The sequence below is a fragment of the Galeopterus variegatus genome, unplaced genomic scaffold (genome assembly GCF_000696425.1).
Source record: "Galeopterus variegatus unplaced genomic scaffold, G_variegatus-3.0.2 Scaffold2393, whole genome shotgun sequence".
NCBI classification, from domain to species: domain Eukaryota; kingdom Metazoa; phylum Chordata; class Mammalia; order Dermoptera; family Cynocephalidae; genus Galeopterus; species Galeopterus variegatus.
The window spans coordinates 78,464-100,790 of record NW_007728504.1 but is presented as its reverse complement, the minus strand read 5'-3'; the positions used below and the strand labels follow the sequence as shown (position 1 = coordinate 100,790).

The 22,327-nt window shown below is 46.8% G+C and overlaps 2 protein-coding genes across 3 annotated transcripts in view; one reads left to right on the top strand and one right to left on the bottom strand.

Annotated features, from left to right (window-relative positions):
- Positions 1-8,132, top strand: part of STX6 (syntaxin 6) — a 50,290-nt gene extending 42,158 nt beyond the window's left edge. For both annotated transcript variants that reach the window (XM_008581554.1, XM_008581556.1), the window contains one exon: positions 7,073-8,132. In XM_008581554.1, coding sequence (XP_008579776.1) covers positions 7,073-7,149 — 77 coding nt within the window. In that variant the 3' untranslated portion in view covers positions 7,150-8,132. The remainder of the gene's footprint in view (positions 1-7,072) is intronic.
- Positions 1-13,883, bottom strand: part of LOC103597691 (major histocompatibility complex class I-related gene protein) — a gene marked incomplete at its 5' end in the record, with an annotated part of 88,922 nt that extends 75,039 nt beyond the window's left edge. The window contains 1 exon segment of the mRNA XM_008581558.1: positions 13,616-13,883. Coding sequence (XP_008579780.1) covers positions 13,616-13,883 — 268 coding nt within the window.
- Between the last annotated feature and the right edge of the window lie 8,444 nt (positions 13,884-22,327).

The window sequence follows — 22,327 nt, the reverse complement described above, 5'->3', positions numbered from 1 at the left end:
TTTTTTTTTTTTTTTTTTTTTTTTTTTTTTTTTTTTTTCTATTTCCTTGCCAAAATAGGGAACTTATTTAAAGTAGTGATTAAGAAGCCAGTTTCTCCTGCACTTTGTTTCATTGATAGAAAAAATGCCTACTACTTCAGAATAGGATGGCCTTGTAGATCGAATTTAAATTGTTATACTTAAATCCATAGTGAAATATCCCAGCAAATTTGCATCTGGATGGGGATGAAGAAGAGACAATTTTCAAACTAGGAAATACAGGAAGATATGTTCCAATGACTCTTACATTTTTTGATTGCTACAACCCATCTCCCCTATTACGTGGAAAATAATATATTTTAAATCAAAGGAAATCCTGTATCTCTTCTTTATCTGGTAGGATTGATTTGGTGCAGGGAGGGACTGAGATACTCCTTGAGGTAGTTTGAGTGTTCTTAGACTATAGAACCATCCCTTTATTAGAATATCCCGTTTCTTGATACCTCATTCTTCTGTTGGTTTCCTACTGTCAGGTACATGTTATAATTAACCTTTTGAGGCAAAATCTAAATACATATGCATATTTACTTTTCAGCAGTTTAACTCACAGTCAAGTTACATAACAGTTTGGGGGGGGGGTCAGTTTCTTATCTATGAAAATAGGTTGATTTTTACCTCTCAAGGCCATTGTGATGATTAAATGAAATAATAATAATGTGAAAGTGTTTAACAGTGTCTACCCTGTATTGGTACTTAGTAAATGTTTTTTTAAAAATTGTAAGGCAACAGATGGCCCTAAGGGGCAAAGGACCTATTATATCCAAAACAAAGGGAAGCTCATAGGTAGAGTTACTTCCTACTTTCTCTCCAGGGCTAGTATCTTTATGCTTTTATCAGACTCTTCATTGACTGAAGCTGTGCATATATGGCACACAGGCACCAGCTTAGTTCATCTGTCCTACACTTAGAGAAAGTTTGTAAAGTCATCTTTCTGATTCCCTCTGTTCCACCCCGACTCCTGTACTTAAAAAAATGTTTTAATGAAGTATAACCAATTGAAACACAAGGCCTCTCACTAGAATCTGTCCTACACTTAGAGAAAGTTTGTAAAGTCATCTTTCTGATTCCCTCTGTTCCACCCCCACTCCTGTACTTAAAAAAATGTTTTAATGAAGTATAACCAGTTGAAACACAAGGCCTCTCACTAGCGTATGTATTAGTCGCAAAGTCAAGTAGCTACTTCAGCAACAGTTTTGTTTTGGGAAGAGCAAATGAACAAAGACGCACTGTGTCTTTGTCTCCCAGCATTCTGGGTATGAATAATTTAGAAAAGTACTTGCATTGTGATAAGCGGCTCAGTATGTATAAATAGCACTGAGGCTTGCTTATGCTTTATTCTTACTTTCTTCCAAAAGAAAAGTTTGGGAAGCAAAGCAAGAACTTTGGTTATATTTGTGTAAGAAAAAGAGCCAGGAAACAGCATTTAGCCTGACAGACCATTCATTTTCGACAGGTTGCCTGTGTTTTCCTTTTAATCTTTACTTGCTACCAAAGAAATACTGCTTAAGGGCCTCCTCCTGCTTGGGTGGTGTCCACATCAATTTGACAAATGGGCAATTTGCATTTGTCTCTATTTCCCTCTGTAACTTTTGAGAAAGTTCACTTCTTTTTAATCAAACCTGTACATGATGGAAGCGTATTAAGGCACACCAAAGCAGTAATGAGCACAGAGGGTCCACAGTTCTTAAGAGGCAGAACATCTCCCTTCCCCATGTTGCCGGCTGCTTCATGGGGAGATGTTAGCCAAGACTCCACACTTACTTTTTGGAATGACCCAAGAGAGACACTATTTTGTCGTTCTCCCACCCAGAGAAATACACTCTTTTGAATAGACACCAAGATCTTTTCTTCTTCACTTTCCAACATTGTGTTGTTCATCTTTTCCCTTTAGGGGAAGAACATATTTTGAGAGGAAAAAAAACTGCCTTTGTTCCCCTCTGACTTTCTGAGGCAGGTCTTGAGCTTGTGAAGCTGGTTAAAACTTTTCACTTAAGGTCACAAAAGTTCTTGTGGTTAGTACCCATTCCTTCTATGCATGAAGTCTTGCAAGAAGTGCTAGGGAGAAGCCTGCTAGGGTGACACGTCCTGGGCTTACCTAGTTCATGCTTCACGGAAGCATCTTACCACTTCACAGGAAAATGGCTTTGAAAAGCACTCCTGGGTTATGCTAGCTTGTGTGACATGTGTTTTTCCTTCATGAAAACCCCTGTTTAATGCAGTTGTAGAAGAGAAAGTAATTGGAGGTGGTAGGAGGCTTGGTGTAGGCTGATAGGAAGGCAAAACGTGGAAGTCTGGTTCAGTTTTGGAAATCTGGTGCTGAGAATGGCAGGATGCCTGGGGGGAGGGGTAAACACAAGCAGTGTGTGAGGTTGGGCAGTGGGGAGGGGGTGGAGAAGGAAGCAATTACCTTCTCTGTTTTTGTCCTGGAAGGGTGTCAACTAATCATTTTAATGAGAGTGGTTATTAATTATTGTAAGCATTTTTTTATTAATAAACTTTATTTTTTAGAGCAGTTTTAGGTCCATAACAAAATTGAGCAGAAAGTACAAAGAATTCCCATGTACCCACTGTCTTCTCACACACACACCCCTCCCCACTATGGACATCCCCACCACAGTGGTACATTTGTTATAATTCATGAACTGACATTGATACATCATTAATCATCTCCAAAGTCTATAGTTTACGTTAGGGTTCACTCTTGTTGATGTGCATTCTGTAGGTGTGGACAAATGTTTAATGACATGAAGCCACCATTACAGTATCATACAGAATAGTTTCACTGCTCTGTAAATCCTCTGTGCTCTGCCTGTTCATCTCTTCTTCCCCCCAGTCCCTGGCGGCCTGATCCTGATCCTTTTACCATCTCCATAGTTTTGCCTTTTCCAGCATGCATATAGTTGGAATCATACAGTATGGAGCATTTTCAGATTGGCTTCTCTCACTTAGTAATATGCATTTTTCTCCATGCCTTTTTGTGGCTTGATAGCTCATTTCTCTTTTAGCACTGAATAATATTCCATTGTCTGAATGTACCGCAGTTTATCCATTCACCTACTGAAGGACATCTTGATTGTTTCCAGTTTTTGACAATTATGAGTAAAGCTGCTATGAACATCCATGTGCACATTTTTATATGGACATAAGTTTTCAACTCATTTGGATAAATAATGAGGAGTGTGATTGCTGGATAGGTAATGGTAGGAGTATGTTTAGTTTTGTAAGAAATTGCTAAACTGTCTTCCAAAGTAGCTGTACCATTTTGCATTCCCACCAGGAGTTCCTGTTGCTCCACATCGCCCAGCATTTGGTGTTGTCAGTATTGTGCATTTGGGCCATTCTCATGGGTGTATAATGTATCTTGTTTTAATTTGCATTTCCCTAGTGGCATCCGATGTTGAATGGCTTCTCATATGCTTACATGCTATCTTTATAACTTTTTTGGTGAGGTGTCTGTTCAGGTCTTTTACCTATTTATTAATTGGGTTGTTCATTTACTTGTTGGTGAGTTTTAAGAGTTCTTTGTGTATTTTGGATAATAGTTCTTTATCAGATGTGTCTTTTGCAAATATTTTATACTAGTCTGTGGCTTGTATTCTCATTACTTAACAGTGTCTTTCACAGAGCAGAAGTTTTTAATTTAATGAAGTCCTGATATCAGTTATATCTTTCGTATACAGCGCCTTTGGTGTTGTATCTAAAAAAACATTGCCATACCCAAGATCATCTAGATTTTCTCCTATGTTATCTTTCAGAAGTTTTATAGTTTTCATTTTACATTTAGGTCTATGATCCATTTTGAGTTAATTTTTGTGAGGGGTATAAAGTATATATCTAGATTTCAGCTTTTGCATGTGGATGTCCAGCGGTTTCAGCACCATTTGTCAAAAGGTAGTCTTTGTTCTGTTGTATTGTCTCTGCTTCTTTGTCAGAGATCAGTTGACTCTATTTATGTGGGTCTATTTCTGGGCTCTCCATCAGTTCCATTGGTCTATGTATCTATTCCGCTTATACCACACTGTCTTGATTAATGTTATAGTAAATCTTGTAGTTGTCCCACAGTTCTTGGATATTCTGTTCCTGTTTTCTTTTGTTTAAATCTTTTTTCTTTGCTTTCTAGTTTTGGAGGTTTCTGTTGACAAATCCTCGAGTTCAGAGATTCTTTTCTCAGCCATGTCCAGTCTATTAATGAGCCCATCAAAGGCATTCTTCATTTGTATTACTGTGTTTCTGATCTCTAGCATTTCTTTTTGATGCTTAGAATTCTCTTCTCTCTGCTTACATTATGCATCTATTCTTGCATGTTGTCTACTTTTGCCATTAAAGCCCTTAGTGTATTAATCTTAGTTTTTAAAAATTCCTGTTCTAATATTTCCAAATTCCTGCCACATCTGACTCTCAATTTGAATGCTTTTTCAGTGTCTTCAAACTGTTGGTTTTTGCCTTTTAGTATGCCTTGTAATTTTTTCTTGGAAGGTGGATATGATATTCTGGGTAAAAGGAAGCGTGGTGAATAGGTCTTAAGTAATGTGGTACGGTTGGGAAGGTGGGCATTCTATAGTGCAGTGATTAGATTTCAGCCTTTTGGTGAGCCTGTGCTCCTAGACTTTGAACTTCACCAGCACTTCTCCAGTTTTTCCACCTTTAGGTGGGAAAGGATGGTTAGCATGGGCTGGAGTTGGGTTTTTCTCTTCTCCCATATGGTAGGCTAGAGTGGGCTAGAATTGGCTTTTTCCCATCCCCCAGATCATTAGGCTCTAATAAAACCCCAGCAGATTAGACTCTGATAAAATAGTTTCTCCTGAGGGCAGACTCTTTTAAGAACAGAGTGCTCTGGCGTCAATGATTTCTTTTCTCCTCCACCTGCTGGAGGCATGAGGGGATTTTTCTCCAATATTCACTAAGGACCTGGTCAAGCTCCTGGAGATAAAACTCACAAAAGTGTGGGGTCTCCTGTGACTGGGTCCCCCTGGGATTTTTTCTCAGACTTGTCCACACTGAGCCTCTAGCACTTCATCAATTATAGTTCCAGTTTCCCTACCCTGGAACTGGTTCCTGTGGAGGTTGCTGCTCATGGGTTTCTGCTCTGCTAAGCTGTGATTCTCTGTATTTGCCTTTGGGTTTCTCTACTTTTAGGGGTAGCGGTTTGACCTGTGACCTCACTTCTTTGATGGATCAAGAAGAGTTGTTGATTTTTCAGTTTGTTTAGCTTTTTACTTGTTAGGGTGGAGTTGTGACTTCTAAGTTCCTTACACGTGGTCTGGAAACTGGAGATTCAACATTTTTAAAAGAAAAAAGAATGCTAGATATTTAGGTTTTCTTGACCATTGAAGCAACAGGTTAAAACTGGTTAAAAGTGTTACCTGTAGTAGGGCAACTGTGCCTCCCCATGCCCTTTGGAACAGTTCTCCTTCCGAAAAGGAATGGGTAGACTTGGGGTCTTTGTCCTAACCACAGTTACTAAATTAGTTTCTAGCATGTCTGAGGTAGACCAGGGTGATCACCATTAAGAAGGTATTTGATTACTTACTATAATTTGGTGGCAGCTCTCTTGTCCAGTTCTAAGACTTTGACATCCATGATATTTAAAATAATTTTGAGTTCTTATTTTGCTTTGTGGAGAGTTGTGCAGTCTGTTTTCCTAGACTCAGACCTTTTTACAGTGTAACTCTCCATAGCTAAAGTGTGCTAAATTCTGTAGGCTTTCAAATAAACTTTTATAAATCAGTATATCTTTATATTTCAATTTAAATGGAACCCTTATTCCTAGTAGTTGAACTGTGTTTTCATAGACTAGTGAAATTCTTTTATATCAGTCTGACCCTTTGTGGAAGACCCAACCCTCAGCTATGGGAAGATTGCTTGTTGTTTCTACATCTCCCCAAATTAAGGAAACATCCTGATGATGGCAGTGCCCTATCTGCCCCAACCTTGGGCACTACACAGTGTGTGTGTGACGGTGTTCATGTTCTCACAGCTGTCTTGTGAGACACCTGTGGTATAGTTGAGGGACCACAGTGAGAATTGTGGGCTGGAACAGGGCTTCCCCCTGGGGCCTGTCTTGGGCCCTTTTGTCCCACAGGGCCTTCCTGTTCTTAGCCATTTGGGGGATTCTAGCCATTTTGTTTCCTGTGCCTGTAGTTCTAAATTGTTGGTAGGACAGAAGGTTTCAGAAAAGACTTTCTGCTGGGGCCGGCCCGGTGGCGCACTGCGCTAGTGCGCCGCTTGGGAAGCGCGGAGGCGCTCCCGCCGAGGGTTCGGATCCCACATACAGACCGGTTCCCGCTCACTGGCTGAGCGAGGCGTGGGGGCAACACCGAGGGTTGTGATCCCGTTGCTGGTCCTGGTCCGGTACGGGGGCGACACTGAGGGTTGCGATCCATTGCCGGACACGGAAAAAGACAAAAAAAAAAAAAAAAGACTTTCTGCTCTCGTTTACAGATGAGCTGTGTAAATTACTTTAACAGGGTTACTGGTTAAGTAATCTTGCTTCTTATTTGACCATGTGTGGTGTGAAACTAATCATGCTTTCACTGGAGCTTGCTTTTTTGCTATTTATTTCCTGAAACAACCAGCAGTAGCTTTCATCTCTTTTCCATCGTCCCATAGTGCTCTTTGAGAAAAGAATGGTGTTATTGTTGAATTAAATGACTTGACTTTGGTGGGAGATTAAAGCAGAAAGGCTTTGATCTGTAATACCAATGCCAACACCTTTTCCAGGGATACACTAACCACCAGCAGAAAGCTAAGATCCACAGGTTTTAATTAAAGGCTTGAGACAGAAAGCACATACTTATTACGAGGCACATTTTCAGGAGACTGGCAAAGTTGTGAATGCACATGGAGTGCAGGCCAGGAACAGAGCAGCATTAGAGTACCAGGCACCTAGGCAGGCTCCAGATCCTCTATGCCCCCGTCATTTGCACATTCTGTCCCTTCTGTGCTTCGAAGATGTTGCCTTAAATTTCATGTTAAGTGTGTCTCGAGAACGTAGAGTCCCTGAGAGAGCTAATCCCCCTGTCCTGCCTTCCAGACCGGCGCCAGTGGTGTGCCATAGCCGTCCTCTTTGCAGTCCTGTTGCTCGTGCTGATCCTCTTCTTAGTGCTGTGACGTGGGGCCGTGGTGTGAGTTCCTCCTGCACGTGAAGCGAGGGAGGAGGAGAAGCGAGCGCACGTCAGCTGCCGTCCACTTGCGCCCTCCCCCAGGAGCATCCTGCTGCACTGACTTTTCTGTGTGCCTCCACAATTGAGACAGCTCCACCGTCCCAGTGCTGGGAGGGCTGGTGGGAAGAGGAAAGCGATGACGACGGAAGCCCCATGCCGCCTGTCCTGTTTTGAGGGCAGGTAGCCACTGCTTTGCCTCCCTGGACTTCATTGCCTGAGGAGGGACTCTGAGTAATCCAGAAAAATTAGCAGGCTCGCTAGTGTCTTGCTGTTGCTCATCCCATATATCTTTGGCAGCTCTTTTCTGCTCAGACCCTTGCCCCTGCTCAAACAGCGCACACTGTCCCATCAGGAGAACCCTGTCAGGAATGCGGGCTTCTGGGTATGTCTTGTTTACCATTGCTGTGGCATTTTTTAGCCCCTGAGAGCTGATTATTAATAAGGACAGAAGGCTCCAAAGTAGTTTGTGACAGAAAATGCAGTGTTTCATTTTTCAGGGATAAGTGTATCATGAAATTGCTTTTCCAGGTGCATTTTTTTGTGGTAGGAATAACTAATGGAAAATAATGAAATACCCTGAGGCTTGGGGTTGGTAACAACTTGTGGCTTTAATTGACAGGAGCAATTAAAGAGAGCAAGAGGACCCTGCGTTGGCAAAGTTTAAGGAAGGGTCAGTGATGTCACCAGAGGTCAGGGCCAGAGCCTTGCCAAGTTCATGTTGCTGTATCAGGGCTTCCTCCCAGAGAGGCAACTTGCATTTTTAGGGTGACTTAGCTATATTGCTGCTAAACAGCTCAGCAGCACACTTGAATGAATTAGGATACTGGATTATCCTCATCAACAGTTATTGTATTCCTGTGGCACTCTATGTTGGGGGGATGGGATTGGGAGTGGTTAGTACATTTATTACATTTACTCACTAACCATATGTGAATTAGGATACTGGATTATCCTCATCAACAGTTATTGTATTCCTGTGGCACTCTATGTTGCGGGGATGGGATTGGGAGTGGTTAGTACATTTATTACATTTACTCACTAACCATATAACAAAAAACTTTGTTTTCTTGGTGGCTGTCCAGTACGGGGAAAAGTCCTATTCTGGACCAGACTTCTCTTACCCTGTGAGTAATGGCGGGGATGGGTAGGTGAAATTAGTTCTTTCTTTCCCCAAAGATGACAACTTGATTTGATCATCCATTCAAATAACTGAGCCAATCCAAATTCAAATGATAGATTCTTTGAGTTTAGGTAGCTGAAACTGCTGAGACACTAAACTGCAAGCTTCTGATGGTTTTTTAAATGCCCGAAATGTGCACATGTACATAGGATATTTTTATAGCTTCCCTGATGAATAGTCTGATATTAAAGTAGCAGTTGGACCCAGAGCCAGAACTCGGCAGTGGAGGCTGCCGTTCTCCCCTCACTGTCTTCTTTTGCACTTGGAAAGAACAGCAACATCTGGGAAGAGTTCTAGCTTTAACTTCATTTTTTTGGGTGCATTCCTCCGCACACTAATTTTCTTTTTTTATCTTTTTCTTGTTTGTATTTCTTGTGGTTTTGTTTTAGTTTTTTGGTTTTTTTTCCTTTTCTTTTTGTGATTTGCAATGATGTGCTTGCCCAGCTAACTTTTAAGTTGCACTTTTTAATAAGTGGGGGTCTTCCTTCTTTTTTTTTTTTTAATTAAAAAACAAAAGAACTTATTGAAAACAGGTACTTTTCAGCAGCTCTGATTAAAACAAATCAGCTTATAGATGCCATTACTCAGGAAAACAATAAGAACAAAAGTCTCAGGAAAAGGAGAATAAAGCAACTTGGAAAGAATTCAATTTGAACAGGTCTGAATTACAAGAATGGTCATGTTGCAAAATAATACAAAATAAACAAAGAGCCATACGTGAGAAAACTGGTTGCCCTCAAGCCTGGGGTGAAAGCTCTAGTTCCCAGATTCCTGGAACACAGCCCACGTTTCTTTGGGGCAGAAAGGCTGACTGGAGCATGAGGATCTCACTGCTGACTGTACATGCTAGTCCAAGCCCAGAGCACAGGCTAAACACATGGAATGAGGCTACCAGACAAGTCACACCTGCTCCCTCCCCCCCATAAACCCCATAACAGACGTGCTCTCTGTAGCGTCTACGGACCTGGCAGGGACCACTGTACCACAGATAGCTTAGAGACAGTGACTCTGCAGCCAGTCACACACAACCCTATACTGATCTAAGCCCTATAATTCCCATATCCACATTCCCACTAAGTATAGAGATAGAGGAACAAGACATGGAAGCTGCCTCCAAACCAATTTTTGGTGTTGGGTAAATGGGGGTAAACACACTGTTCCAGAAGTCAGCTTGAAAAGAACTACTGGGCGCAGCAGGTGAAAGATTTCGAAGTCCCATATAGTGCCCCCGGAGGAGGAAAGGATGTGCGTGTTCTGCTGCCGTAGTCACTGCTGCCACCTGGTCTGCTCAGCTGCCCTGGCCTGGTTTGTACAGGACCTGCCCTTTCATGGCCCAGAGCTCTCACGTCTTTGGACGTAAACCTCCCAGCCTCGAGCATACATGGAGATGCCAGATCAGAGGGTTCTCTCGGGAGGATGAGTAGGCAGTCTTCCCGAGCACGCAGGGTCCTTCCGTACCACCTCCATTGCAGGTAGGGCAGGGCACAGAGGATGCCAAGTTGCAGGAGGCAGAAGGCAGCAGCTCAGAGAGCAGGGAGGAGGATTCGGCTGGGAGGAAGAGGATGACAGGAAGTTTCCATTGCGTTGTCGCGGCAGGCAGTGGCCGGGATCACCTGTGCTGGAAGGCATGAACAGCAAAGCCTTACTTGACTGGTGCAAGAACTGTGTCTCCCCCTTCCTGGATTCCTTAAGAGGAACACTGCTCTCTGCTCTGGAACTTCTCACTCAAAAGAAACAATAAGCCGGAAAGGAGGACATCTCTTCAGGGTCCCAGACGTGCCCATTGAAGCTCCATCCTGTCAAGTTTGGCTTCTCATTGTTAGGTTCATATGCTGCTGCAGGTTTGGGCAAGATGGCTAGAGAGCTGCTTAGTGTTTCTCAAGACCTGTGGATCCAGTTGGGTGGTGTTGATCCTCTGCAAGTCAGTGGCTGATCATAGCATGCTTTTTCCGCTGCCCACTGGCACAGTGAGGAAGCTCTCTGCTGTCAGCAGGAAGCTGCTGTCCACTGAGACGCTGCACATCTGCTCTTTGGCTGCTGGATTGCGCAGGTCAGAGGTCTTGAACACCGTCGTGTCAAACCTGGGTGTCAGGTGTGAAGTTGGTTTCACCATAGACAACTCCCATCAGCCCACAGCTGGGGCGACAATGTTATGTCTCCATATCTGTTCTTGTCTTTTTCTTGTATAACCTGGATTCTCCCCTTGGAGGGAGGACACCTTTTGAGTCTTGCAGTTTGAAGGTTATGTGTATTTTCTCCTTCCGCTATCATTTCATCCATTTGTACTGTATACTTCAAAACATCATGTTGTGCAAGATAAAAACATGCAATGTTATCTGTCAGTTAAAAAAAAGCATCGGTGTGACTTCTGTGAGCTGTACTCCTATGTGTGGATTGGCTGCATGATTATGGAGCTTCCTTGTGACTGGATGTTGTGGGACCATCCTAAGAGGGCGGCTTCTCATTCACCATCTCTGGCAGTTGAATTTGAATTTGGTGGCAGAGGCTGCAGAGCCCTTCCCCTCTCAGCTGGAGCAGCAAGGTTTTTCTGTCCTTATTTCAGGACCTGCAGCCTCCACCTAGCACCTTGGCTCCTGCTATGAAGAGTGGCAGTTGGATGGCCAAGACCAGCTCGTGAGAAGCTGGAAGTTCACATCTTCTCTTAAGGACTTTGACCACCATGGTACAAACACTGCTGGCATTCTGCTTAGCCAGGCAGAGCCTCCTGCAGAAGGTCGCAGAGCTATGCAGCCGGGTGGGCACTCCCGTGGCTCCCCATGGTACCATGCCAGCGGGGCTAGTAATGCACATGCTGTGTGTTCCCAGCTGTTTTGTGAACAACTCACAATCTGCACAGACACCTCAAAAAGGAAAGAAGGCAGAGATTGCTTCAATGTGGGGTTGATGTCTCATCTCTCCGTTTCACTTCCTTTCCTATTCTGGTGGCTTCCCATGGCGTCCTGTACATCCTGTTCCCTGAGCATATTTGCCATAGGGGAGGTCATGCTCAGAGCTGCTTTTCCCTTGCGGCTGTGCCACCTCTCTGGCCCCTGGTGTGCGTCTTCAGAGGCCTGGCTGCTACCGCGCACTTTCCTCAGACCCAGTCTCGCCTTGCCAGGGGCTCCAGGTCACCCCAACCTCTCAGCTGCCACATAGTGCCTTGGCACCAACTGCCAGTTCCAATGGATCCAGAACCTTCCGGCCCCAGACATTCTGTCATATCCAGCCCCCTCTAGGGACAAGTGCAGAAGACTGCTGGCTTCAGCTGACACTGAATGGGAGGAAGGGGAGAGGGAAAAGCATACAGGACCAGTCCTCCTTAGAACGAGCAGTTTCATGCACTTCCCAGCATGAGGGCTTTGTAAGGATTGATGACATTTGCATTTTTAGAACTTTCATTAACCCAATACCCAAACGATGGCAGGAAAGAAAATTCAGACCATATTACAGCTCTAAGTGGACTTACTAAAAAATAGAAAGTATCAAACGATGGCAGGAAAGAAAATTCAGACCATATTACAGCTCTAAGTGGACTTACTAAAAAATAGAAAATATCAGATATTTGGGCCCCCGAGATGTCTGAAAACTCATTTCTTACCACCATGATAGGGTCATCTAAAACCTCTCAGATAGTTTTAACTGTTTGGATAGACTACACAGATGGCAGGAAAGAAAATTCAGACCATATTACAGCTCTAAGTGGACTTACTAAAAAATAGAAAGTATCAGATATTTGGGCCCCCGAGATGTCTGAAAACTCATTTCTTACCACCATGATAGGGTCATGTAAAACCTCTCAGATAGTTTTAACTGTTTGGATAGACTACACAAGGCTCCTAGGTCTACTGCTTTGAATGACTTGACTTGGTTTTTTCCACCATCACCCCTCCCTCCCAAATCAATTCATTTGCCATTGTCTATCCATTTTCATATGATTATGACCGGAGCTGCCATGTAAGGTTGTGCCCTGCACAAGGTCATCCCACTGAGGGCACAAAAAGGATCAAAATCCACTCTGTTCTGCTGGCCAACCCATGTGACCTGTCCTGGGCCAGTGTCCATCCAGAAGAAGGGAACATTTTTCTTATTTTCGTAAATGTTCTGTATGGGTTAGCTGTGGCCCATGAGCTGTGCTCGTGTCGTCGGTTGGTTCACAAGCCAGAAACAGAATAAATGGGCAGAGTTTAGTGCTGTAATCAAGCAAGATTTACAGTGAACACACATTTAATGGCATATGTGGTTTTGTCTTTCTCCGTGATGAACCACCGATATAAGTTGTATATTTAGTTCTTTTTTCTCAGCCACGCCAGCTGTGGGGAAGCAAGAAGTGAATGTCTTGCAGAAGCAGGCCACAGCGACACCCTCGGCGTGTTCCCCCAGGACCACAGTTGGGGCTTCTTTCTCTGCAGAGGCCCCACAGTCTGAGTATTTCCAGAAATCTTATGCCTTTTTCTGGTAACTAGAGCTGGAAGAGAGAAGCCTGTTCTTCTGGAATGGTGAAACTGTGAGGATATGAGATTTGTGCTGGGAGCCATGTCCCCACCCCAGGGAAGAAGCCATCCAAATCTTGGATTTGATTCCTTGGATTCCCACACTGCCCAGATCCTGCCTTTCAAATAGCTTCCCTCTTTGTGCTTCAGCCAGTTTGAACAGGTTTCTGTTACCTGCACCCAGTTAAGATTAAGATAACATTCAGCTCATGAGGGGGAGAGTCGAAGCTCAGAGTCTGCATCCTCTGTCCCAGGAGACACCCCCCACAGGCTAACCATGGCATCTTGGGGTCCGCAGGAGGTTCCTGTGATGGGAGCCCACCTATCCACAGACATTTGTGGAGTACCTCCTGCATGCCAGAGGAACACAACAGTTCCTACTGTGGGGAGTTACCCTGCAGTGGGAATAATGAATTGATCCACTTTGTGGCTATTATGAGTGCAGTGGACAGGGAGAGAGATGCAGGAGCCAGAAATATCCCTGGGAAAGTTACCATAGTAAGTCATGATGCATAAGCAAGCAAATCGCTCAGCCTGGCCAGCAGGAAATGAGACAGAGAAAGGGCAGATTTAGAACGGGAAAGGGGAGATGCAGGGCAGAAGCCTGACCGGAGTGAGCGAAGGCTCCTAGGGAAGAGACAGCTCAGAAGACGCGTGGGCAGACGGTAGGCACCGAACTGCCTTCGGGCCTGTCTGCTGGGGAGGGGGCCGGCGGGGCGGGAGGTCCTCTGCGGCAGCCGCACCTGAGTGATTGTAGCGCCGCTGCAGGTGCTTCAGCTCCACCTGGAAGGTCTGCTGCCAGCCCCTCAGCAGCTGCGTGTACCTGTCCCAGTGGTCAGGCGCCAGGTTCTCCACCATCCATGGTGCCTGCGGCTCCTTCTGCCGAGTGACACTGTCATACGTGGTGATAGGGTGAGAGTCCACGTCCCCAACTGAAACAAATTCAGGGACCCCATGACCAGGGTCTGACACGCCCAGGTGAAAATACCTCAGAGAGTGAGTTCCTGGGAGGGAAGCAAAGGAGGCAGGTGTTTAGCGGCACAGACGATCCAGGCCCGTCACCTGCCTCCCGTGTATTCCACCTCGGAGCCCCGCATTCAGCTGCACCCTCCTCTCCCAGGACAGCGCTGCTGGTCCCTCAGCAGTTACGGAACCCAGGAATGGGGGCCTGGAAAGGACTTCAGGGCTCCAGCCCAGCGGCAGAGCCTTTTTTGTTCAGGTGTGGAACCTCAGGGCGACATTTTACAGTAATCTCAACTAGCAGGCGAAGTGCAGAGTGCTGCTCTGGTCTCTGGGAAGGGCCGAAGACCTCTCGGGCCCTCAGGGGAAGCCGTCCCTGAGGGAGCCCTCAAGAACTTCAGGGTTTGCAGACTCTGAGACCCCAATCCACTTGTTTTACCAACAAGGCGTCTGGGTAGATAGATGAGGGTCCCCACCCCGGCACTGTGCCTGCAGCTGTGGGCACACACACACCAGGCCAGTCAGAACCCCTGTAAGGAATCAGGCCTGAGAAAAAATTTTAAAGCACAGTGCTTCTCCTATTTTTCCAAACCACCTCTGTTAACCATTTGTTTCTTTTACCTTTTCTCCTGGCTAAATATTACTACAGTAGTCCCCCCTTATCTGTACCCCCAGTGGATGCCTGAAACCTCAGTACCAACCCCAGTCTTTGTCAGATGGAACACGTTTCTGTTCATGTCTTCCACCCACAAATTTGATGCCTTTTCCATCTTAAATTCTTACCATGCACCGTGGCCGTAACTTTGCAGTTTGAGGCATGATAGCAAAAGTAGCAGGAATTTCTTCTCCCTTCTTTCACGCATAGGAGATTTGTTCCTACTGTAGATATTAGCAAGCCTGGCACACGATGTTCTTACCATGCACCGTGGCCGTAACTTTGCAGTTTGAGGCATGATAGCAAAAGTAGCAGGAGTTTCTTCTCCCTTCTTTCACGCATAGGAGATTTGTTCCTACTGTAGATATTAGCAAGCCTGGCACACGATGTTTTTCTTTTTTTATTAAGATAAGAACTTTCACTTTGTCACTTAAAGCATTTTACAGCTTCTCTTTGGCATATCCGAATTGCCAGCATCAACACTCCTGTTCTTTGGGGCCATTATTAAGTAAAATAAGTGTTACTTGAACACAAGCACTGCGATGCCTTGACCTTTGATCAGATAACGGAGAGGGCTACTAAGTGCCTATAGGGCAGGTAGTGTATACAGCATGGATCGCTGGACAAAGGGATGATTCACATCCCAGGTGATATGGAGCGGGACAGCGCGAGATTTCATCATTTTACGTGGAATCCTGTGCGATTATAAACTGATGAATTGTTTTTTTCTGAAATTTTCCATTTAATATTTTCAGACCTCGGAAAGTGAAACCACGTGTAAGGGGGACTACTGTATTACGTTGTGGAATGGTTAAATCTAGCTAATTAACAAATGCATTACTTCACATCATTATTGTAGAGGTGGTCTTTAATGTCCAGCTTCCCTTACCAACTCCAGCCTTCAAAACATATACTTAAATAAGAGGTCTTAGTCTTATAAGTCCCACATTGGTCTGTTGTATGTGAATATGGATGCATTTCTCACCCGTTTACTTGATAATGCTCACTGGTAAATTGCTCTCGTGTTGAATCCAGAAAACTAAGAGAGTCTTGAGTAGAATAGAACAATCCTTCAAACCTGAACAGCCCTGCTGTGAATCTCTTGACTAAAGCCTGGTGCCTCGTGGCCCAGGGTTGGGGGAAACTCCACAACAGCTGACTTCCATAGTTATCGTCTTTAAGGTAGACTCAGAGAGACTTGGGATCATTTTGCTCAATCGTCTTGCAGAGATGAAACAATTGCAGCTCACCCCAGCATACATGGTGGTCCTTTGATGCATTGCATTCTGGACTTGGCCACTGGGAGCCCAGGCACTCTCTGGGATAAGCTGAAGGCCCTTGAAGCTGACCTCAGTGACTTAGGGTAGGCTGAGTCTAACGTGGCATGCTTACTCCTCACCACAGGCAACTTGGTGGTTTTATGCCTTTTGGACAAACAGTGAAGCTCTGAAAGTTGTAGTGGTACCTTGGTCAGGTTGCGGCGATCTAGATATATTTGGGAGTTCTTTTTACAGTGTCTTTACTAATACAGATATTGGGGGGTGGGAGGAGAAAGAAAGAACGAACTTGGTTTCCCTCTGCCATAAGCTGAAATGTTGATGTTGTTTTCCTTCTGACATGACCTTTGTCCAGAAGTGCCTTCCCCATGGCTGTGTAGTCACTGTGCTTAGACAGTTATTGTTCTAATGCCGGTCCTACTGCTTGGGTTTCACATGAACACTTCATGGACCTGCTTTGCCAACTGCAGCCAGATGCTTGTAAGAAAGTGTATTTCACCAATTTTGTAAAGGTTATGAGTTATCAGACCCAGAAGCCATTCGGTTATTCAGGGGGAGTAAGACCACCCAACCTCATTGTTCTCTGGCCAGAGCTCTCCAGCCCCATTTCCCAGCCCTCCTGGCAGCCCAGTACTCCGCTCCAGCTAAGCTTTCTGTCAGCCCTGGGGTGGGACCAAGTCCAGGGTTGTTCTTTCCTGCTCTGCAGAAAGTAGATTTTAGCTGAGATCCTACTGCTGAATGGCAAGTGTTAAGGTCTGCAGTTAAGATCTGTTCTGGAGATAACAGAGTATCTGTGCCATCATCTGTGTGGGGTGAGGACAGGACAGCCAGGTGTTCCACTAGGAAGTTTTTGGAACTGCTTTTAAGCTCCATGTGATTACCTTCTAACTGACCCAGGCTGGGCTCAGCTCTTGACAGACTTCAGAGACTGCCCACAGCGGGGGGTGGCCTAGAAACTGTCTAGGAAAGGGCCAAGAGACCAGGCTGTAAGTGACCATGGGCTCAGTTTTTGTAAGTGGAAATATGCCTTCACTGGCTCATTTGTAATCAGAAATTAGTGTAATTCAAAAATAGAATGTATAATACATGGCAAAACTCAGCAGGAATAAACCATTGTATTTTTCCCCAGGATAAATAACCTTACAGCATTTTAATTTTAAGTAACTAGAAGGTACAAACCAAAGAAGTGGGATCAAGGGTTAGAATTGTGTGTGTCTGGGTGGTTTCCAGATGGGGGCTCCCCCATGGGCATAACGAGAAGAGGGACAGAGCCCTGGTGCCAGAATTTGGCAAACACCAGCCACAGGTAGGTTTTTGTGTCCTCTATAAGGGTGAGTCTCCAGGTGTGATGTGTAACCAGCTGCGTCGGCAGCATCACCTGGGAACTTGTTAGAAATGCAGGTTCTCAGGCCCTACCACAGACCTACTGAATCAGCCACTCTGGGAGTGAGGTCGGCAGTGTGTTTCCACAAGCCCTCCAGGGGGCTCTGATGCCATGCTGACCTGACAACCACTGCCACAACATCGGGGACTTTAGGACATAGTAAAACATACTTTAAAACACCAAGGTCACAGGTTTGGATCCCATACTGGCCAGCCACCAAAATACATACATACATACTTACATACATACATACATTAAAAAAAAACATTCCTGCAAAAGAAAACGTCATCCATGGCTTCAATTGGAATCCTGACGTGAAGTAAAATGTGATGATGCTATAAACTTGAAATCTTTTTAAAAATATTTGTATAAGACAAAACAACTCAACTATCCATCTGTAAAAGTGATGTTTTTACACCTTGAAGTCTATCAGTCATGTTTCTTACTTCTCTACTCTTGAAATCGTGATAAAACCGTATAAAGACTTGTTCAGTATTAAAGAGAAACGGAGAGACCATGAGCTTTGTCCTGGGTGTTTTTCTGTTTGGTTGGCTGGTTGCTTCTTGTTTCGCTTGAGTCCTTTTCATGTCCAAGCACAGCTCCCGCCCCCACTGTCAATGCGCACGTGCCGTCTGCTGGAAGAGCTGAATTATGGATTGCGCTTTCTCTGGCCAAGCAAGTTATATGAATTCTTAAACCCCAAAATAATCATACCATGTATTCAAATATTACAGTTTCAATTGGGACGAGTAGTCTTGGGGGCAGAGAGACTAGAACAGAAAGGAGTCGAGTCCTTTGTTCCCCCCCTCCTGAAGTGCCGGCAAACAAGATACTGGCCAGCTGGGTTGCTGGTTGCACGCGCCCGCCCTAAGTTCTGTGTGGGACAAGCTGCTGTGACTGCTGAGCTCCTTAAGGGCAGGGATGTTGCCATTGTTGTCCTCACTGATACTGAGGACCTTCTCTGTGCCAGGCACTGTTCCAACTACTTTGTATGAACTCATGTAATCCTTGAAATGGTTCTACGAAGCTATGAAGTTTCCTCATCTACCTCATATCTACAGATGAAGAAACTGGGACCCAGAGAAGTCATTTCCCCAAGGTCACACAGCTGGTGAGAGGCCAAGCCACTTGCTGTACCCCCAGTGCCTAGCACAGAAAGGGGCATATCAGTGCTGCCCAGGTCCCCAGTTTGACATCTCCCAAACATTGTAACGGCTAGGCAGAAAGGATGCAGGCAAATCAACATGCCAACATGCCGACCAGCCTTGCGAGAGGAATCAGTGCTTGTTTTGAGAGAGATGGTTATATGGGTCCCTGAGGAAAGCAGATCACTTCCCAGACTCAAGGGAGACACAGGGACAGTGTGGCTTTGACAGGAGACAGCTTGCATTTACAAGGCTGAGGGAGCCAGTGCCACCAGTGCCCGATTCCACCCATGGCTCTGCTGCACAGCAAAAGCGATTTGCTGTCATTCCAGAGGTCCCCACTGACTATGAGTCTTACATTAAACTCATATTGAAAATATTAAAAGGGCAAGACCTGAGGCAAAAGTGAAACTCCCAGGAAGGGAAGGCCTCTCCATGCTGCCACAATAGGTCACCGTCCAAGAGGACAAAATTCAAGTCAGTAAACTGGCACCTCCAGGTGTCAGTTGTCTGGAAACAGGCACCTCCTATGAAGGTGCTGACAGACGGAGCGTTTGTGCAGTGGCTCCTGTTTGTGCAGGTGCAGGCAGAGCCTGAGCAATCAATGTCACCACGGTTACACCTCTGAGAGGGGGTGATGGACTCCAGAAGCTACTGTGGATATGTACTCCCCAATCCGACCTCCGAGATGGTGTTTCCTCCCCTGCCCCCCAACCCCCTTCCCTAATACACGCCGTTAAATGCTTTGTCTCCAGTCGCAAAAGTTCACATTAGAATTGACTGGCCTTTGGAAGGGGTCATCAGCTCTCTTCCAGGAGCAAGTTTCTCAAATTTTGTATATAAATAGTAGCTAAGACTTCTGGCCAGTATTTGGTGAGAATCTGATGTGCCATGCAGGTCCTGGACCAAGGCTGCAGGGCCATGGTGGGGAGAAAATTGTTTTCACTTAGTTCTCGCAACCCCGTGGGGGAGGTACTGTTGAAAACAGAGGCATGGAGCAATGAAGAAATTTGCCAAAGGATACAACCAGTAAGTGGTAGAGTCAGAATCAGAACCCAGGTCTGACTGGACCATAGGAGGCCTGCCTTAAAAGAAAAATGACGCCATTGTGATTTCAGTGGTGGTGAGCAGAGGCTCCACGAAGCCACTCTCTAACCTGAAACATGGTAGAAAAAAGCTGACGAGAGGGAAAAGGTATGAAAACAGCTGTACAAGTTTGTGGTGGATTAAAGCATTGAATTCCTAGGCGTGCCTAAGGTAAGGAATCAAGTTTAGACTTGATCTCAAACCCTTAAAGCCCACTGTAGAGTTCAAGAAATTGTCTGGTTCAGGCTCTCAGGTCAGCCTTGCTGATAAAATGCTTTGGAGCTTTTGTTTATTTGGCTGGAAATATGCAAAAAGTAATTGAACCAAACCTCTTATCCTATCAACCCCCCAAAACCTGGAGACTCAGTCTAAGATGCCCAGGATGAGAATCGAACTGCGGCATCTGCTACTGCAAGCTCCCATGACTGCCAGCATTCTTTGTTCCTGAGTTTAACACCAGAGCTGGATGCAGGCTGGTGAGCTTGGAGCTTGGGGGGGGCCACAGTGGCCTCGGGCTGGCTCTCCTGGGAAGCCTTTCTGCTCCCGAGGTGGAGTGGGGCCTCCATTGCCTTGGTGCTTTCATTGTGGCCCTTGGCACAGTGGCCTTTTCTCACAGCTGTAACTGTCTCCATCCTGGGGATGTGGACATCCCAAGGGCAGCACAGGCCTCTCCCCAGTGCCTGGCACCTGGCCAGACCCCTAAGAGCAGCTTCACACTGTGAGTAGGGGCCTGAGCCCAGATTGCAGGATGAGACAAAGGCAGGCGGGCAGACAGCCTGACATCCACAGGAGAGGCCCAGATACCCTGCAGGACTGGCAGGGCAGCTGTTAAGCCCTGGCTCCTGGGCAGAATGTCAGAACCAGTTCCAGCAGCCCCCTTCCTCGGGGCCCAGCACTCCGACCTGGCCAAACCCACAGCTTGAGAGAGCTGGGTAGAGCTTGCCAAGGAAGGCTGTTGCCATTTCTAAGCAGGTGCTCTGGCTCTATAGGAAAGAGGGGAACTGCATAGAGGATGGCAGGCAGGAAGAGAGGGAAGGAATCAGTGACGGCAGGGCCTTTCAAATAGCTCCAGAACTAACCTGGAGATTTGGGGTGGGAAATTGGCTGGGCAGATGGACTAGGGAAGTCCAGTCGTTGCCAGGTAAGTTTGATGGAGAATAAACAAGCAATTCTGCATGAGAAGAGTCACAATAAAGAGCCCTTGGTACAAGATTCTAGGGGAGCTACGGGGAGGGGCCCAAGTCAGCACGCAGATGTCATGAAATGCTTCCCAGGGCAGGCGCCTCTAATGTTTTTGAAGGCTGCCAAGGGCTCGGTGGGTAGACAAGGGGAAGGGCATTCCAGCATAGGCACAGGAATAAGCAGAAGAGAATGGGTGGGTGAATGAATGCATGGAGTTGGTGTGGTGGGATCCGGTACCAGCAGCTAAAGCTCCTGTCAGTAACACCGCGTGGGAATCCTGCTGCCCAGAGGCCATGTTGGAGGCGGTTCACAGTCATGTCATTGCGCTCCACTCCAGTTTCACCAGGCTCTTCTTGGTGACTGAGATCTCGGATCTAGGATGTCTCTTCCCCAGAGGCCAGGTGGGGAAGGTTTCATCAGCCTCCCCAGCGCCCCGAGGAGGTGGGACTGCCAAACGCAGGATGGAGCAAAATGGAGCAGAATGGAGAAGCCGCGGCAGCCTCCTGCGCCTTGGCCCCGAGGGTGTTTTCTTCTGCCTCGCGCCGCAGCAGAACCATAACCACACTTTAAATTACTACTCAGGACACACACACACGAAAAAAGCGTTTCCCAAACAAAACCTACCCTTCCCTTGTGCGAGGCAGTCTATTTTCTATCCTAGCCTTTCCTTTTTTTCTTTTTCTATGCTGGTGACACGAAATCGCGTTTGTGACCCCGGAGTGAGCTGTGCCTGCAGTTCGTAAGCGCTGCTCGGGAGAGTGAGCTGCCGCCTTCCTCCGGCCCCCGGCTGGGAGGTGGGCGCTGCGACCCCGCTTCCTGGAAGGAAAACCGAAGCGAAGGTCAGCGCGCCCGGGTGAAGGCCCGCGGCAGAGCGGGCTCAGGCGCCGGGGACAGGGCCGCAGGCTGCGCGGGCCGGGAGCGGGTGACCACGGGCCTGCGAATGAGGTGAGCCGCAGAGGGGTTCCCGCAGGGCTAAGCGCAGGCTGGCAGTCGCAGAGGGCCGGGTTCAAGTCCCGCGTCCGCTACTCATTTGCTGTTGTGACCTTGGATAAGTGATTTTGCCTTTGAGTGGGGTTCCTCGTTTGTAACCCGGAGATAAGTAATCTCTCCCTAGAAGAGTTGCAAGGATTCAGGATTGTGTCCTTAATGTGTCCCGACAGAGCTGACGACTTCACGTCCCTAATTCCCTGGTAACCTTGGTTTCCGGAATTCAGGCTGTGCCTGCGGCTCCTTTCTCAGGCCTGACATCTGGGGATCCATGCGCCGGGTGCTCATTCCCACATCCCACTGTCCCCGCCACGCACACACGTGCAGTCCCTGGGTCGCCGCATTTCCTTTCCGGTCCCTGCGGCCAGCTCCTGCCCGTCCTCCCAGCCTGGGTCGGCGCGCCGCCTCCCACAGCTTTCAGCAAGGCGCGGGCTCAAGCTGCGCTCCAGTCTGCCCAACCGTGCGCGCCTCAAGGGCAAAGCGAGGGCCATCGTCATCCCGGCCTCTGGAGCCTCGCTGTGTGTGCACGAGTGTGTGTGTCTGTTGGGGGCGGGGATCGTGCAAAACCCCCGAGATGCCGCCTTCGGTCAAACCTCAGGCTCCAGCCCCTGCAGCTCTAACCAGCTCGTGCCCCCCTGGACGGCGACGGCGTCCACGAGGAGGGGAGATGCGCCCGGCGCCCCCTCTGCCCCCAGCCCGCGTCTGCGCCGAAGGGGCGGCGTGGGCGGCAGACCCGGCGCGAGCGGCGCGGGCTAAGGCTGGAAGGCGGCCGCGCGGCA